The sequence below is a fragment of the Phascolarctos cinereus genome, unplaced genomic scaffold, assembly GCF_003287225.1.
Source record: "Phascolarctos cinereus isolate Bilbo 61053 unplaced genomic scaffold, phaCin_HiC Scaffold_5;HRSCAF=322, whole genome shotgun sequence".
In the NCBI taxonomy this organism is placed as follows: domain Eukaryota; kingdom Metazoa; phylum Chordata; class Mammalia; order Diprotodontia; family Phascolarctidae; genus Phascolarctos; species Phascolarctos cinereus.
This window is the reverse complement of record NW_027555958.1, coordinates 120308804-120327497: the sequence shown is the minus strand read 5'-3', so window position 1 is coordinate 120327497 and position 18694 is coordinate 120308804. Positions and strand designations below refer to the sequence as shown.

General features: G+C 37.4%; 1 protein-coding gene across 5 annotated transcripts in view; it reads right to left on the bottom strand.

The window, feature by feature from the left end:
• The window catches only part of AHI1 (Abelson helper integration site 1), a 260190-nt gene that overhangs the window by 201042 nt on the left and 40454 nt on the right, over window positions 1-18694 (bottom strand). For all 5 annotated transcript variants that reach the window (XR_002324697.2, XM_078155120.1, XM_020987117.2 and 2 more), the window contains 4 exons: window positions 15513-15698; window positions 13182-13334; window positions 7063-7195; window positions 821-944 (listed from right to left, as the gene is read on the bottom strand). Coding sequence is in view for 4 of the 5 variants with exons in the window: in XM_078155120.1 (XP_078011246.1) it covers window positions 821-944; window positions 7063-7195; window positions 13182-13334; window positions 15513-15698 (596 nt within the window). In the remaining variant the exon portion in view is untranslated. The remainder of the gene's footprint in view (window positions 1-820; window positions 945-7062; window positions 7196-13181; window positions 13335-15512; window positions 15699-18694) is intronic.

Sequence of the window (18694 nt, the reverse complement as noted above, 5' to 3'; positions counted from 1 at the left end):
TTCTTCCTCTTCTTCTTCTTCTTTCTCTTTCACCTCTTCCTCTTTGTTGTGTCTGGTTATTTACAATGGGATCTCTCAGATATGGACTCTAGTAACTGTTTTTGCATAAATTGTTCTGTTTGATTCTTATAACTTGGCAAAACAGGTAATTACAAAATTATCATCTCCATGTTACAGATAATGAAACGGGACGGGAGGGTCACAACACTATGAAAATACTGGAAATGGTGCCCATAACCTGGTCTTCCATTCAAGGTTCTTTTCAGTATACCATTATCTTTTTTGTTGTTGTTGTTAGGTAATGGGGTTAAGCGACTTGCCCAGGGTCACACAGCTAGTAAGCATTATGTGTCTGAGGCTGGATTTGAACTCAGATCTTCCTGAATCCAGGGCCAATGCTCTATCCACTGTGCCACCCAGCTGCCCCTACCATTATCTTTTAATGTGCGTTTTATTGTTATGCTAATTAAAATGAAAGTGATAGAAAGATGAGTTATAATTTTCATAAAAGATATTCCCAGAGAAACAAATATACTTAAAGCATAGAAAAATAAGCTATTAAAATAGTTATTTTAGAAACTTGTAATAAATGTGTTCTGATTAGCAGACAATTGAAAATACATAAAAGATAAATCGAATATACATTTAAAAATCATGCTTAGCACAGAAACTTAAAATTACATAATCAATCTGTAAAATGAGTATCTGCTATAGGCATATCACTGAACATAGCTGAAGCTATATTTGTATTCTTTTATCTCCCCTGACTTCCTTTTAGACTCAAATACATTAGCAGTAACCTCTCCTGAATCATACTGACCTGACAGTGCTATCAGAGGAGGCAGTAAGAAGATGTTGATCATCTTTGGACCAGCAAAGATCATAAACAATATTGAGGTGACCACAAAATTCTCTCAAGGAACGTCCTGAAGGGATTTCATATACTAAAGAAAAAGATTTGAAAATTAGTGAACAGGACATTCACAAAGTATTGTATATAAAAATTTTCATAAATAATTTGTGACCATTTGAAGTGGAAGTGGGCCAAGATTCACCCTTGTATATTTTTGAAGAGTTTACCAAGTAAACAAACACAATTTCTGAAGAGTTTACAAAGTAAACAAATAAAATTATCAAGACAAATAAAATTTCATGCTCTATTTAAGAAACTTTTCAAGTAGTCTCAAATGCAGCCGCATTACCCGATCATACATTGAATGCATAATGGCATGCTAGCAAATAGTGCTAGACCTGAGAGTCAGGAGATTAGGGCTCAAATCCCACCTTGACCACTTACAAGTTATGTGAATAAGAGCAAATCATTTAACCTCTCACAAACTTACCTGGTTTTCACATCTGGAAAATTGGGATAATACTTGTACCATTAATGTTACAGGATTATTGCCAAAAAAATTTTTTTTAAAGGTTGCACAATCAATCAACAAGCATTTAAATGCTTACTAGTTTTAGGCACAGTGCAAAACACTAAGCATACAAAGACAAAAGTGAAACAATCCCTGCCCTCAAGGAGGTTATATTCTAATGGAAGAGACAAAACATATACACTTGTATGTATTTCCAGAACATATACAACATAGTTTTGTGCCCAAGTGGGTGGGAGGAGAGGGTACTAGGAAAGGTTTCATAAACAAGATGATGCTTGAGGTATGTGCAGAAGGAATTAAGAACGCCCGGAGGTGAGGTAAAGCAGAACACTGCAGGCCAGAACAGACAGTGCAAAACGTGGAGGGAAGAGATGGAGCATGGTGTGTGAGGAACCATGAACAGACCAGTATGGCTGGAATTCAAAGTAAGTCAGTGAGTCAAAAAATATTTATTAAGCACTACTATGTGCCAGGCATTGTGCTAAGCACTCTTTGGCACAAAAAAGAAGCAAAAGACAATCCTTGCCCTCAAGAAGCTAAGCATCTTATGAAGGAGACAACAAATACACAAATACGTACAAACAACATATACATACATGACAATTAGGAAATAATAAAGAGAGGGAAGGCACTAGAATTGAACGGTTGGGAAAGACGGATTTTATTTGGAAATTAATGGAAACCAGGATAGCCATTAGCAGAGGTGAGGAGGGAGAACATTCCAGACATGGAGGACAGCCAAAGAAAATGACCAGAGCCTAGGGATGGAGTGTCTTATTCACAGAAAAGTCAGGAGGCCAGTGTTACTGGATCAAAGAGTATGTTTTGGGGAGTAAGGTATAAGATGACAGGAAAGGTGAGAGGGGCTAGGTTATGAAGGGCTTTGAATGCCAAACACAGCATTTTAAAAATTTGATCCTGGAAGTGACAAGGAGTCACTGGAGTTTACTGAATAGAGCGGTGACATGGTCAGAAAATTACTTTGCTTCAGGAAAATCACTTTGGTGCCTGAATGGATAACAGACTGGAGTGGGGAGAGACTTGAGGTAGGCAGACCAAACAACAGGCTATTGAAATAGACCAGGTGTGAGGTGAAAAGAATCTGTACTAGAGTGGTGGCAGTGTCAGGGAGAGAAGGAAGGATATTTGAGAGATACAAAGGTGAAATCAACTGGCTTTGAATAGCTTGGATGTGAGGGGTGAGAAATAGTGAGGAATTCAGGATGACTCCTAAGTTGTGAGTCTGAGGAATGTGGTGGATGCTCTTGCCCTCTACAGTAACAGGAAATATAGAAGAGGAAAATGCTTCTGGAGGAAAGATAACAAATTCTGTTCTGGACATGTTGAATTTAAAATGTCTACTGTATACCCATTTTGAGGTATCTGAAAGGCAGTTGGAGATGGAAGGGGCTAGAGCAATATAAGTAGATTTGACAACCATCAGCAAAGAAATGATAATTTAAAAATGTGAACTGATGAGATCACCAAATGAAGCAAGTAGAGAGGGAGAAGAGAACAGGTCCCAGAACAGAACCCTGAGGGACACCTGTGGTTAGAGCGCAGGATTTGGAAATATTTAACTTAAGTTACATGTTCTAACAAATTAAAATATTCTCAAAATATAGGGATTCTTTTGCACTGATATGGTTAGAAATTGATGGAGCTAAAATAGTGGAATATTATTCCAAAATATATCCCCAAAATGAAAATTTTCAATTTCATCTCTGTTACATTACAGGAAAAGTTTATAAACATCTACTCCCACCTAGTGGTTCATATACCAATACAATACCACTTTAAACAATTTAAACCACACTGTTAAATTACATAGGATGAGCAATTTGCCTACTGCTTCACTCTAATATGTATTTCCTCTACTTGGAATAACTGATTTAGACTATATATTAAGGGGCAGCCACATGGTACAGTGGATAGAGTTTGGGGACTGTAGTCAGGAAGACTCATCTTCCTGCATTCAAATCTGCCCTCAGACATTTACTATCTGGGTGACCTTGGGCGCATCATTTAAACTTGTGTGCCTCAATTTCCTCATTTTTAAAATAAGCTGGAGAAGAACATGGCAAACCACTCCAGTATCTTTGCCAAGACAACCCCAAATGGGATCACAAAGAGACGGACACAACTAAAACGACTGAAACAAACTATATATTAAACTACTGCCCCAAACTCTCATCCTCATTTGGGTATCTGTTATAATGTTTGCTCAGTATGTAGGATGGTTGAAACCTAAACTAAAATATGCAAGGCTCTAACCCATACTCCTAACTTTTGGTTTCTCCCTACATACTGATTTTTTCCCTGAAACCTGGCTTCTGACTTCACGACACAACTGAAACTTTTCTTTCTCTCTCTCTCTAAAGTTACCAATGATCTTTTAGTTGTCAAAGCTATAGTTCTCAATCCTATACTTCATGACCTCTCCAGTATCTGACCCTATTGACCACCTCTCCTTTTAGGTGTTTTCTTTTTCTTTCAACATTGCATCTCTTCCCTCTTCTCCTACCTGTTTGACCACTCTAACTCAGTCTCCTCAGCTGGAACATCATCCATATGGTGCCCCCTAATTCTTAGGTATATCTCGAGGCTCTGCCCCAGCCTCTTCTCTTCTCCTTCTCTACTCTCTTACTTGGTGACCTCATCAGCTACCATGATAATTATCCTCTTTATACAGCTAAGCTCTATACATATTACCTGAGATAAAATCTTACATCACCAATTATTGGACATTTCAAATCGCATGTCCCACAAACAGTAAAACTCAACTTGTCCAAAACAATTTATTATCATTCTCCCCAAACCCATCCTTATACCAAACTTACCTAGTTCTATTAGAAAACCATTATTTTTCTAATCCCCAAACCCTTATTGCCACAAAAACCAAGCAAATATTCTTCTTTCTGGCCCTCTCCTTCCCACAACTGACAGTACATCCACATTGTCCTTTATGCTGTTCCTCAAACATGACACTCTTATTTCAGTTCCCAAGACTCTGTAATGGCTCTCTCCTGAGTGAGATGCTTGAAGCACTCTCTACTCCCTCTGTCTCTGAGAATGTCTTTTTTCCTTCCAAGACTCAGCTCAATCATGACCATCATGAAGCTGTTCCTGATCCTCCCAGCTCCTAATGTCTTCTCTTCCTAAATTACCAAACAAATAGCTGAGTAACAGAGAATTATTTGTTGAAGTAGAGGGTTTATGATGACAATTCCGGCTGAGTAATTACTATAAGGAATAACAGAAAGTTTATTCTCAATGAACTTGGTTTTAGTGATCAGTTTAGGTTGTGCAAGGAAATCTCTTCTTCTCTGTTCATTTCACGTGACTTAAATGTCTTCCCCCCACTATCTCCTACTTTATCTCTATCTCACAAGAAGTGGTTCTCCTCCATGTCAACCAAACACCTCAACATGCAGCCTTGCTTCTCATTTCATCCCATCTTCTTCAGCAGATTGTCATCTCAATCATCCCCACTCTCTCATTAATTTTCATTCTTTCCCTATCTACTAGCTATTTCCTTCTTGCCTATAAATATGTCTATGTCTTCCTCATGCTTAAAAATCCCTGATCCTACTATCCTTACTCACCATTATCCTATATCCCTTTCCTTTTATGGTTAAATTCTAATCATTGCCTCCACTTCGTTTCTGCTCCCTTGACACTAAACCCAGTTCAATCTGGCTGCCAGCTTTATTCAACTGAAATCATCCTCTCCAGAATTACCAATGATTTCTTAAATGCCAAATCTAACGATAATATGTTGATCTCTCTGAAGCCTTTGACACTGTCAATCACTTTCTTCTCCTATATATTCTCTCCTCTTTTAGGGTGCGTGTTTCTCTCTTTTTCTCTCTCTCTCTCTGCCTCCTTTCCATTTGTACTGTCTTACTTAGTGATTTCATCCGCTCTTACTGTTTCATTTATCATCTCTATGCAGATGATTCCCAGATCTATAGATTCAGCTCTAGTCTCTCTCCTGACTCTAGTCTCATAGCACCCAGTTGCCTTTTGGACACCTCCAACTAGATGTCCGTAGGCATTTCAAACTCAATGTGTCCAAAACTAAACTCATTATCCTTCCTCTTAAACCCTTCCCTCTTTTGAACTTTCCTATTACTGTCAGTGTCTCCCATGAGTTTCAGTCTCTCTTCACCAGCTGCCTATCAGACATTTCAAAGACATCTCAAACTCGACATGACCAAAAAAAAAAATTATGAGCTTTGCCCAAAAATACTTCCAAACTTCTCTATTTCTGTTGAAGGCACCACCATTTCCTTTAGCCTTTAGAGGTTTTAATCTTAGTGTTATCCTTGATTCTCCTTCACCTCAGATATCTAATCAGTTACCAGATCTTGCCCTTTATACCTTCATACTCCCAGTGTCTCAGCTGTTTTTACTGGCTTTGTACTTAGTTCAGTCTTGAGTTTAGGTAAGGTTGAGCCTAATTGGGAGGCAGAGGATCTTTCCTGGGATCTTATGTTAAGGTACAGTAGCCCCTACTTTCCCACCACCACCCAAGCCTTGGGCTGGACTAGCCCCTAAGTGCTCCCCATTGTATTCTGTGTCTTCTGTACAGCTCATGTACTTAAAAGTGAATTAAAGAGATTGAATCACACAAAAAAAAATTCCCATATGACTCCTTCTCTCTACTCCCAGAGCTACCACCTTAGTTCAGGCTCTCAGCACCTCTCAGAGGCTACTGCAACAGCTTCCTAATTGGTCTTCTGGCTTCAAGACTCTTCCCAATTTAGTTCATCCTACACAGGGCCAAAGTAATGCTCCTGTAGTCCATAACTTACCATGTGACTCCCCTATTCCTAACTTCAGGGGCTTCCTATTGCCTCTCTGTTTAGCTGGCCCTATAAGACTTGGCCTCAACCCATCTTTCTAGTAGATTCACTGGACATGATTCTCCCCTCTGCCGTCTGTGATTCAGCCAAACTGGTGTTCTGGTTCCTCACAAATGACAGTCCAGCTCTTCCTTGTGTGCTGTTGCATTTGTCAATCCCCATGTCTGGACTGGGGTGTGTCCTCACATTTATTCATCAAGTCCCTCTCTTCCTTTAACATGCAGCTCAAGAACCAGCTTTTGCATGAAGTCTTTCTTGATCACCCTAATTCCTAGTTCCCTCTCTCCCAAACTACCTTGTAATGAATTACTTTGTATACATGTATACTTATTCTTATTCGCTCCATATTTATATACTTACTGTCTTCTCCATTAAAATGGAAGTCCCTTGTGAGTAGGGATTGTATCCCATGTATTCCAAATACCTGGCACATGGTACATTCTTAATAAATATTTGCTAATAGAGTGATTAATCAAGTTGGTCTCATGAGTGTTTTGAAATATGGATTAATCCAGCAAATTTGAATTAGGAAGGTTTTTACCTTCCTTGTACTATTCCTTGAATCAAAATTATTATCTTTAATCTGCTCATTCTTTTAAACATCTGAATAGTTGTCAGGTAATGCATGCTATATGGTACCACAAAAAATGGTTAATGCTATTATATTTTAGGCGACTGAGTTTTTTGGTCTCAAAATAAGAACTGTAATGAGTTCTTTAAAAAACTAATATAACAATTTCAAGTGCTTCTCTTTAGTATCTTCTTACAGATCATAAAATTCAGATGAAACATACAGGTTTACAACTTACAAATAACAGGATACCCATCATGGCCTGCACATGCTGCTGCTAACATTCTTCCATTCTGGGAGAAATTAATACAGAAACATCCTCGTTCTCCTGCATGCAGTGAAAACAGGTGCTTGTTTGGGATACGGCAAACCTATTGAATACAATTTCCCATATAAAGTTAGGTAAATCAAATATCTATGATGGTTCAATGATAATTTTAATTACTACTGAATTCTTTTTAAATAATATTTCACTTCCCCCCAATTACATGTAAAAACAATTCTTAAACAAGAATTAAGTTTTGAGTTCCAAATTCTATTCCTCTCTTTCTCCCTCCCTAAGATGGGAAGCAATCTGAAACAGGCTGTATATGTACAATCACATAAAACATTTCCATATTAATCATTTCGTACAGGAAGACTCGAACAGAAAGAAAGAAAAAAAGAGGAAGGAAGGAAGAAATAAAGTGAAAAATAGATTGTTTCAGTCTGTATTCAGACATCAGTTCTTTCTCTGGAGGCATATGGCCTTTTTTATCATGAGTCCTTCGGGATTAATCGCCTTGGATAACTGTATTGTGGAGAATAGCTAAGTCATTCACAGTTCTTCATCATACAATATTGCTGTTACTATGTACAGTGTTCTCTTGTTTCTGCTCACTTCACTTCGTATCAGTTCATGTAAGTCTTTCCAGGTTTTTCTGAAATCATCCTGCTTGTCATTTCTTATAGCACAACAATATTCCATTACAACCATATACTGCAATGCGTTCAGCCATTCCCCAATTGATGGGCTTCCTTTCTATTTCCAAATCTTAGCCACCACAAAAAGAGCTACTATAAATATTTTTTACTACTGAATTCTTTAGTTGTCTCATCATTGGACTACACAAATTTTAAAACGGGGGGGGGAAGAAAAATTTTTTTAAAGTTTGTTTCCTAGATCTCTTTTTCATATCTACATAAAGTAGTGAGGAAAAAAAAGAATCAATGCCTGCACAAGTTCACTTTTCCTACAGCTTATGCCTCCGAGAGGTCCACTTAGGGTTCCGTAGTTAACTGTTCAGGAAACTACAAGGATAAAAAAGGGACTATGATTTCTGTGTGGAAACAGGACTATATCAAAATGCAGAATTTATCATTATAACATTTCAAATAATCTAAAGAAAATAAAGGGAAAGAAAATGCATATACATGGCATAATGAAAAGTTTAGTAACACAATATTTTTTGTCTTTTATATTCCTTATCTCACTTTGTTTTCTAATTTCTACATTGCTCCACAATTTTGCTACACAAGAGACCATTCCATTAAACTTAATTTCAACAGTATTCCTTTTTTAAACTGTCAATATTTGAGGAGGACATACTGATGTAATTTTACTATGAATTAAAAAGAAATCTTTACAACATGATAAGAAAACAATACTTCTAGTAGGTGAAAGACTAATATTAAAAATTTTCTAGTAATTTTATATATTTATCAAATATATTTTATCACCAAAAAATCAAGAGTAAATAAAATAAACCATTTCATTGATCACATCGAATACTTGTTATAAGTACATCAGAAAGGACTGTTTAGCCCTACTGAAGTGTAATATGTCTCTGATAAGGAACAAAAGGGCTGATTTGTTAGTTTGGAAATGGACCACCCTGGAATTTTCCTCAAAAGTTGGGAATGTATGCCAAACATACCCAACATCTCTTTAATAAACATGCATTCAAATTAAAGTTCGACAAAAATTTACCAAACACTTATTGCATATAAGACATCACGAAGTCATTAATGATTACACTAAAGATACTGAATCTAATTTCTATTTTCAACCTATACGACCATATAAGAAAAAAATTCCAAGTACTACACCATACTTTCTTTTATTTGTATTCAAACTTTCAAGCATTCAAGTAAAGACCCCTTAACCCTCATGATTTTATATGTTTTCATATTATTATTATTATTATTGTTATGTGAACACCAATGCATAAGGGGGAAAGGAGCAAGCACGTTACTATTTCCCAGACACTATACTAAGTGCTTTACAAATATCATCTTATCCTCACAAAAACCCTGTGAGGAAGGTGCTTGCTATAATGATCCCGATTTACAATTGAGAAAACTGAGGCAGACAGAGGTTAAATGACTTGTCCTGGGTTACACAGCTTGTTCAGCCTGTTTGTATCTGAGGCCATGTCTGTCTTTCTGACTCTGGGCCCACCTGGCACAAGCACTACGCTCAGCATCATTTGAGAACAGAGAAGCATATAAACTATATGTGTAGTCTAAACAGGATGTAATCTTATAGGAAAGGCACTAGCAGTAGGGGAGGGGAAAAGGTTAAGTGCTAGCTAAGGCTGCTTTGAGAAGGTGGGATTTGAGCTGAAACAAAAGAAGCCAGGAGGTGGTGAGGAGGAGGGAGAACAGAACACTCCAGGCATGAGGAACAACCAGGGAAAAGGTACAGAGTTAGGAGACTGAGTGTTGTGTTTGAAGGACACCAAGATAGCCAGTCACTGGACTGTAGAGTACTTGGAGGGGAGTAAAGTATAAGAACATTGGAAAAGTAGAAATAGGGCAGCTTGTGATGGCTTTAAAAGCCAAAAAGAGTATTTTATATTTGATCCTGGAGATAATAAGGAACATTGGAGTTTACCAAGTAGGGGTGTGTGACAGCGTCAGACCTTCACTTTCAGAAGATCCCTTTGGCAGCTGAAAAGAGGATGGCCCACAGTGGGGAGAGACTTAAGACAAGGAGAGCAAGCAGCAGGCCACTGAGATAATGGAAGCCTGGATGGTCGCTATGTGAGTGGAAAGGAGGCAACTATAAGAGATGTTTTGAAGGTAGAAACAAAAGTTGAAAACAGACTGGATGTGTGAAGTGAATGTGAAAGAAGACTTGAGGATGACACTGAGGTTGTGAAACTGGGCCACTGGGAGGATATTTTTTACACTCACCATGATCACTGGATCAAAGATGTAGAGCTGGAAGAGCCCTTTGTGACATATCCCTATTCCTCCAGTCTGTAAGTCCTGTTCTGGCTTCACTTTGTTCTCTTCATAGTGACAATCTCTTCAGTCAACTCCAGTGGCTTCCGACTGCCTATAAAATCCTGCCTTTTAAAGCCCTCCATAACCTGATTTCTTCTTCCCTTTCCAGTCTTCTTACATCCTGCCACACACTCTGTGAGCTCTTGAAATAGGCTGCCTTGCTGTTCCTTACACACAACGCTCTATCTCCAGCCAGGCATTTTCACTGGCTGTCTCCCATGTCAGGTGCTCTGTCCCTCCTCATCTCCACCTCCCAACTTCCCTGGCTTCCTTCAAGTCTCAGCTAAAGTACCCCATTCCACAAAAAGCCTTTCCCAAAAGAGCCTTTCCTCTGCAATTAACTCCAGGCTACCCTGTTCATACCCTGTCTGTACATCGTTGTATGCATGTTGTCTGCCTCATTATTATTAGTCTTTGAGCTCCTTCAGAGTAGGGACTCTTTTTCCCCCCCTTTCTTTGTATCCCCAGCATTGAGTACTGTGCCTGAAGCAAAGTAGGTACTGAATAAATGCTTGATGACTGACTTACAATCCTGTATTTAAATAGTTCAGCAAAGCATTATCTTCAATTCTTGAATCTCCTGAGTCAACTCTGTTCTTCAAGCACTAATCCTTAACCACGAATTCATTCTTAACACCATTTGCCTCACTGACTCCTGCAGAGACAGAGAATACTGAGAGTCATGAAATTGTGCCTACTGGATCCAATACAAATTCCTGTCATCTAACCTCAAATAGGCCCCCACTAAAGCACAATTTTTACATCCATCTGATTAACACAAATCTTATTGCAGCTGTTCAAATCCATATATTCTCTCCTCAAAGTCCCAACTCCTCTGTCACCAATCTTTCTCTAATCTTAACTTCAACTTTATTGAAAAGAATGGGGCATCCATTACAACCCTGCCCATCTTCCTTTCTTCACACCTCAAAATCTCTTGATATTTTTACCCATTCTTTCTTCTTTTGTTTCCAACCATAGAGGTGACTCTTCTCTTTGCCAAAATTAATGCCTGCATTGTTGTCCTTGATTATATTTCCTCCTTTGGAAGACTGCTCTAAAAATCATCCCCATTTTTCTTCAGTCTTTCCCCAATTACTGGCTCTTTCCTCACTGCCTAAAAATATGCTCAGGTTTCCCTATCCATTAAAAAAAAAAAAGAAAACCTTCCCAACTTGCTCCTCTTTTTCACTGCTAGTCCTGGGAGCATATAGTCCATTTATATGCTCCTCCATGAAGCCCCCCTGAAATCTGGCTCTCAACCCTAAGGCTTCTAAGACCGCTCTCTAAAAGATCAACAACAGCTGCTTCAGTTGCTAGATCTGATGGCTTTTCCCAGTCTTCATTTTCCTTGACCTTTCTTGGCACCAATCAACATGGATCACTGCCCTCTCCTTCTCAGTACTGCCTCCTCTCTTGTTTTCCATGCCAGGGCCTCTCTTGGATCTCTTATCTGTCTGACTGCTCCTTTTCAGTCATTTTTACTGGAAAATTATCTTCCTCCCCACCTCTCAAGGGTGAGGGTCCATGAAGGCCCTGTCCTAGTGTTTTTCTTCTCTCCTCCCTCTAAATTCTGTTTGTTGGTGATTTCAACCATTCCTATACATTCAACAATCACTTCAATGTTTAATAAATGTTACCATCTGGCTAGATGGTGGTTCCTTAAAATACTTCAAAGCTGATGACTCCAAAGCATATGTACCCAACCCTATTGGATATGAATTCCAGTACCACATCTCCAAATTCCTGCTAGAGAGCTGCCCTGGATGTTGCCTCTTCTCATTATATCCAAAACTTAACTCATGATCTTGCCCCTTTAATCACTCTCCTCACAAATACATTCTTCACATAGCTATCAGAATAAGCTCGATCAGACAAAGGTGTGGCTACCTTGCTCAAAAATTATGAGAAACTGCCTGGTCTCTAGAACAAAATACAAACTCCTTAGTCTCCCCTGTCTCTCCATGATCTGGCTCCTTTTCTAGCCTTGTTTCATATTATCACTCAACACACCCTCTGCCTTCAAGCCAAACACAGCTATAGTTATTACCCAAAGTCAACATGTTATCTCCATTTCTGTGCATTAAAGCACTCTCTCATCTCTACTTCTTAATAAAACTCTGATCTTCCTTCAAGCCTTACTTTGGGCATCCTCTCCTCCACAAAGCCTTCCTCAATCCCAAATGAAAGTGTTCTCTCCTTCTCAAGTTTTCTTAGGACTTTGTCTTAATTGTATCCTTGCCTCCATTAAACCCTACCTGTATTATTCTTCACTTTTTAAAATCCAGTTTTATCTTCAGGACCAAAATCGTTCTCTCTCACCTACCCCCTCACCCCCAAATGAGAAAGCAAGAAAAACAAAACCCATTTCAAATATGTATAGTCAAGTAAAAAAAGACAAACACTACATTGGCTATGTTTAAAAAAAAAAATCCACAAGCCCCAATCTGTATGGGGAGGCAATCAGGTAATTAACTGGAGGGAGGTGGCATGATTCACTTCTTTATACGCGCTACATTTTCTCTTGACCCTTGGCTATCACCATCACCTCACCAGTATAAGACCTAAGTTCCTTAAATACAGGGACTATATCATTATATATCTTTGTATCCCTCAGCATACACCAGAGTGCCTTGCATATAGTAAGTGTTTAATAAATGTTCATTGCTGTAAAATTATACTATTTGTATCTTCAGAAGCATCCAGCACAGTGCTATAAATCTAACAGATACTTGACAAATATTTATTGAATGACTAAATGAACAGAGGAAAAGGTTGTTTTGCAGTAATCTACTTTTTACAGAAAGATAGGTTTGGGAGCGTGATTGATGGAGAAGCCAATGCGAACTGAAGAACCAGGGTCTGTGTACATTTCCAACTAAGCAAAAGAGAGAGCTACATTTGTACCAGGACCTGCTAGAAAAACTCACAATTTTTATAGTTGTTGCCTAGCTAGACTGAGGATGTTTCAAATTCAATAAATAAACATTTGTTAATCGCCTACGTGGAAATATCTACTATAGCTTGAAATAAATGTGTACAGAGCATTAACCTATAAATGAATTCGATATTACAGAAATCTCTTACCTGCCCAGGCAACCTTGACCACTTTATTATTTCCTTTTGGTCTTCTAGTACTGGTTCACTACCTCTTTTACTTGTCTCCTTCTGAAGTTCACCATATGATGTACTACCTTGTTCCTGTTGAAGTGCCATCATAGAACGAAAAGAAGGATCTACCTACAATTAATTAGATACAACAATCTTGTAAAGCCCATATTTAGAGCACACAAAATGTTTTAAGATCTAAGAACAATCAATATGGGGGAAAATTTTTTCTAAAATTAATACTTGAACCAGTTGATTTTCTTCTATTTTTATTTTATAGACATGGCTTCACAAATGAATGCAAATAGAACAAATGACTATATTTCAAGAACTTTGAAATACTGTTGTGTTTTTTTAACATTAATGTTAAGAGGAGAGATTTACATTCCTGGGCTTCTCTACCTAATAAATATTATATTCTTACCACCTTCTACCAATACCTGTACCAAAAAGATATGATAGTCTAAGAAATTCCTAACTTTCTATCACATAATCATAAGCTTTTGGTTCTTTTTCCCTTGGTTAACTGGCTTCAGTTGTGAAGTAATACCATGGAGTTATATTAACTAGTTTTAGTAAAATTTGTAATTTACTATAATTAAATCTTCAGAAATAATTATATATCCTATGTAGATTTCCTAATTTAATTTCAGAATCGACCTCTTGGGATAGTAACAATGTATAACCAATTCATGTACAACCATATTGGCAATATCTTTTAATGTTTAATAGGACGTATTATGTTACAGAATATTGTTATGCTTCTAAAGCTGTTATCTCAAGCCTTTTAGTGCTGCCATCTTCCCAGTTACCCAGGAAGGAAAACCTTGGCATTATCCACCATTCCTCACTAATATTCACCTCATATATCCAATCTGTTGTCAGATCTTGTTTCTAACTTAACACCTCTCATATATGTCTCTTTTTGTCACATAGCCACCACTTTAGTAAAGGTCCTCATCACCTCTGGAATGAGTTACTGCAACAACCTGGTAGTTGGTCTTCTGGCTTCAAATCACTTCCCATTCTAATTTACCCTCCACTGGCTGAGTTTCCAAAGGGATTTTCCTAAAGTGCAAGTCTGACCATGTCACTCCATTATTTAATAAATTTCAGTGGCTTCCTCCTATTACCTCCAGAATTAAACATAAAGTCCTCTGTTTAGCAGTTAAAATTCTTCATAGTCTTACTCTTTCCTATCTGTTCAGTCTTCTCACACTTTACTCCCCTGTGTACTCTACCATCCAGCTTCACTGACTTAACTGCAGTTCTTCGCACAGGATACTCCATTCCCTGTCTTTGTGCCTTGGCCCTGGCTGTCCCCATGCCTGGAGCAGTCCGGCCCCTCAATGCTGCCTCTTAGCTTCCTCGATTTCCTTCAAGGCCCAATTCAAATTCCACCTTTTGCAGAAGTCTTTTCCTAGGTTCCACTTGCTCCCCTCTCCCATTTCCCCTACCCTTCTCTGTGAGATTACTTCCATCTATTCTATATGTATTTTATCTGTGTCCAGTTATTTATATATTGTTTCCTGCATTAGAATGGGAACTTCTTGATGACAACAACAGTGTATTTGCTTCTCCTGGTATGACCAGTGCTTAGCAGAATTCCTGATACATAGTAAATGCTTAATACTTGATGACTGACTGACTATATTAACAGCACTAAAATTATCTTAACAATTATAATCAGAGTTTTTTTTTAAAGAGAGTAAAATTTTAGGCTCTCCATTGCCAATGGTGAGGAAACACAGTAGAAGTGAGCAAGTTATGTCTTATTACAACCTAGGCATGATGATGGGGAAGAAGTATAAGATGTTATAACAGAAATGTATAAGAGGGGGAAAAAGGTCCGGTCACATGGGAGATTCTGCAGCTTCCACTGTTATTTTTATAATACGAAGGTGATACAAGAAAGCTACCCCACATTATTCTGAGTAGACCTTCGGATACAAGCAGACATTGTAGGCTGGCACTGCTGGGTATAACCTATATCACTGGAAGGATTCTCAAATTAATAAAATCATAAATCCATTTAAGCATTGTAGAATTTTGGTTATTATCGCATAATTAAAAAAAAACACTTCAGCAAACTCTTTTAATACAGCCAAAGCTAAAGCTTCAAACCACACTCAGACCTTTGCAGTTATTGAGGATAACTACCTAGTAGGCCACATTTCCCAGTTAATGCCTCTTCCAGTTCTAAAAAAGCTATAATTTAATGATTGAAAAGGTTTTCTTACTCTTAATTTTAGCTTCTGAGAATATAACTGATTTATAATTCTATCAAATATCGAAAACAAAATAACTTACATGATCTGGGAATTTCAGGCCTTTTATGGTTACATATAATGTTGATGGATAACGAATCCTTGGACATTTTGACCACCATTCAAAAACTTCAACAACATTTAACTGTGATCTAATCCTAGGAGGTGGACAGTATAGTTGAAGACGGAGTTTCCCATTGATATTCAAAACTCTATTGGCTCCTACAAGCTAAAAAAAAAATTAACAAAGCATAAGAATAATATCAGGAACCCATTCTCGAAATATCATTTAGGCTGATGCAGATGTCCCACTTCTAAGTCCTAAGCTAAAGGGAAGGAAATTATTTGACTCAATGGGCTGAACAGAATAATACGTCAACTTTAAAGTACCTTAAATAAAATTCTTGGATTTCAAGTGCCTCATTAATATGTCTATACCTCACACAATAGAATGTGTTTTCTGGAAAGGATTTTCTTGGCATATAATTGCACAGGATTATTGGGAAAAGTGTATGGTCAAATGGAACAAATCTTGCTTTTGCCACAGTACATAACCAATAAAGTTCTTACTTTGAAATATTTTAGAAATTTTATATTTATTTCCACTGAACAGAACCATGACAATTTGTGACTACTACTATTTGTTCTTATAAATCCTTACTAAAAATGTGGTTATGGTGAAGAGTAATCTGCAAAATCATTGGCAACAAAAAGAGTAATTAAGTAAAAATCAATGTCCTTGTACTTTTTTTATTCACTACACATTTAGAAATGAATCTACCATCCTGAGACAAACACAGGCCAGATACATTTTTTTCCTCAACAGACTTTGGGTTTTTCACAGCATCCTTAAAAAGAATATAATAAATCGCCTTTTTAGTTCTTTTCATGGAACTAAAATAAAAGTAAGTAATTTAAGTTTCTGATTTCAGGATGGGTTCTGGGTTAATTACTGCTCTATTTCTTTGAGGCTAGTAAAAGCTCACCAGTACATACTAATTGGAAACAGCCTTGTCTAAATTAGCTAAAGGAGGCAACTAGAGATTATTTCTTAAAAAAAGAATTATTACTTTCAAGAATACTCAATAAGAATCAAGCTGGCCTAAATACTGCCTACTGAAATTGTTTTAAAAACCAAACAATAATGACTTGTAATTAGCATATCATTCGCTTTGCATATAAAGGAGTACATTTGTCCACTTTTTCCTTGGATTTACAATACAATTTACCTTGCCTGGAATTACAGTAAACTGCCAATCAAGAAGACAGTAATAACCTTGGTTTTCCCTTATGGTTCAAACAGCTAAGATTCCTATGGATATGACTGACTAAATACCCACAGGTATGACTGACTGAATAAACAAAAGATTCTTCCACTCAAATATGTTTTTGTAAAGTTAAAAAGACAGTGAAATAACAAAACATAACCATTAAAGAATACCATATGTCAAATGATTATAATTAGAGGTAGTATTTTATAATAGAAAGAGTGTTTGTTGTTACTGTTTTTGTTTGTTTTCGCACAAGACCAAAGACATCAGGAAGTTGATGTTACAATGTGCATATGGATTAGATTTAAGGGAGGCAGAGTTGCACAAAGTCATCAGCCTCATTCTTTCTTCCAGAGTCATCAAAGTCCAGTGGCAAGACAAAAGTCAAGACGAGTGGCAATAGCCCAGGGTGCAGTGGGTGGCTGACCAAGCTCTAAGCCCTCCACAGTGCCAGCTTCAGCCACCTTCACGGCTGTTGGAACAAATTGTTCTCATCTGCCCATTACTTACCTTGTACTCAGAAGAAATGGGCTTTAATGCTGGCTGGCCTTACCACTAACTAGTTATATGACTTCGAGTTTGGTTTTTTCATGTGCAAAATGAAGGGTTAAGTTCAATGATTCTATGAAGTACAATTATGTATAGTTATGCATACATATCTGTGATGAATTCAGAACTGTTCCAAATCATTGATAAATCAAATATTCTTCTTTGTAGGCTCCAGAGTAGAAAACTTCTTAAGATCATCTTGGATCTTTATATATTTAATTAAAAGCCCTTCTAGGGCATATGTACTGTTAGGGTGTTTTAGGGCAGCTTGCTAGACAATCTCCTTTTTTTCCTATCTTCTACATAATAATTTGTATTTAGACAGTACTTTACAGTTTACAGCACTCTCCTCATAACAATCCTGTGAAGTAGGTTCTGCAAATACTATTATCCCAATTTTGCCATTTTGCAGATGGGAAAATAGGCTGAGAGGAGTGAAATGAGTTGCCTAGGGTCATAAAATCGGCAGGTGTGAAAGCCATGACCAAGGCAGAGTTTCTGGCCTGGGAGATACCCTTAGTTTTATGAAGCTAGAAAGGCTAGATTAGGACCAAAAAGAGGGAAAGCAGAATCATTATTCCAAAGGGCCAAACTCAGGTAGTTGACCGAAGAGAAAGAGGTCAAAGGAATTTCAGAATTGCTTCTAGGTTGGTCAGCCCTGTTCATCAGACCTTAGGGTAGACACTCAGTCCAGGATAATTTTTTATTTGTCTGGGGCTTCCTCTGCATTATATCTCTCAGGAACCTGAGCATGATAAATAGGCAAGGTACACAAAAGAGGAAGGTAACCTTAATAGGCATTTCATAAAAATTTAAAATCCTATAGATATATTAATAGAATAAAAAGTATCTCTGAAACAGTGACAAGAAGAATGTGTACCTGGAAAAGAAGTTCTTCTGTTGATCTATGTTTAATCTTTGGTGTTCATTAGTTTTATTACATGGGTTACAGAGACAAGGCAAATAAAAAGAAGTGAATGGTCAGGCAGTAAAGGATAACAAGTAGATATCAAAGGTATTCCACTCGATCAGTCAAGCAAATACAGATTTATCAAGCTCCTCCTATGCACACTGGGCTACATATGAACATAATGCATTAAACAGTCCCTATTCACAAGGAGTTTATATTCTAACAGGAGAAACAACAAGGACATTTTATTACATATATTTTATGTAGTTTATGTAGGATAAATATAAAGAAAATAAATGCAAATGAATGCAAAGTAGTTAAATATAAGTATAAATATAACGATAACTTGAATGCAAGGTAGTCTAAGAGGGAGAGCACTAGGAGTTTAAGGGGATCTCAGCAAAGGCTTTATGCAATAAAGGGTACCTGAGTTAGGTTTAAAAGTGGAGAAATAATGAGGGCCTGACCTAAAGTAGTGGATGAGAGAATAGAGAC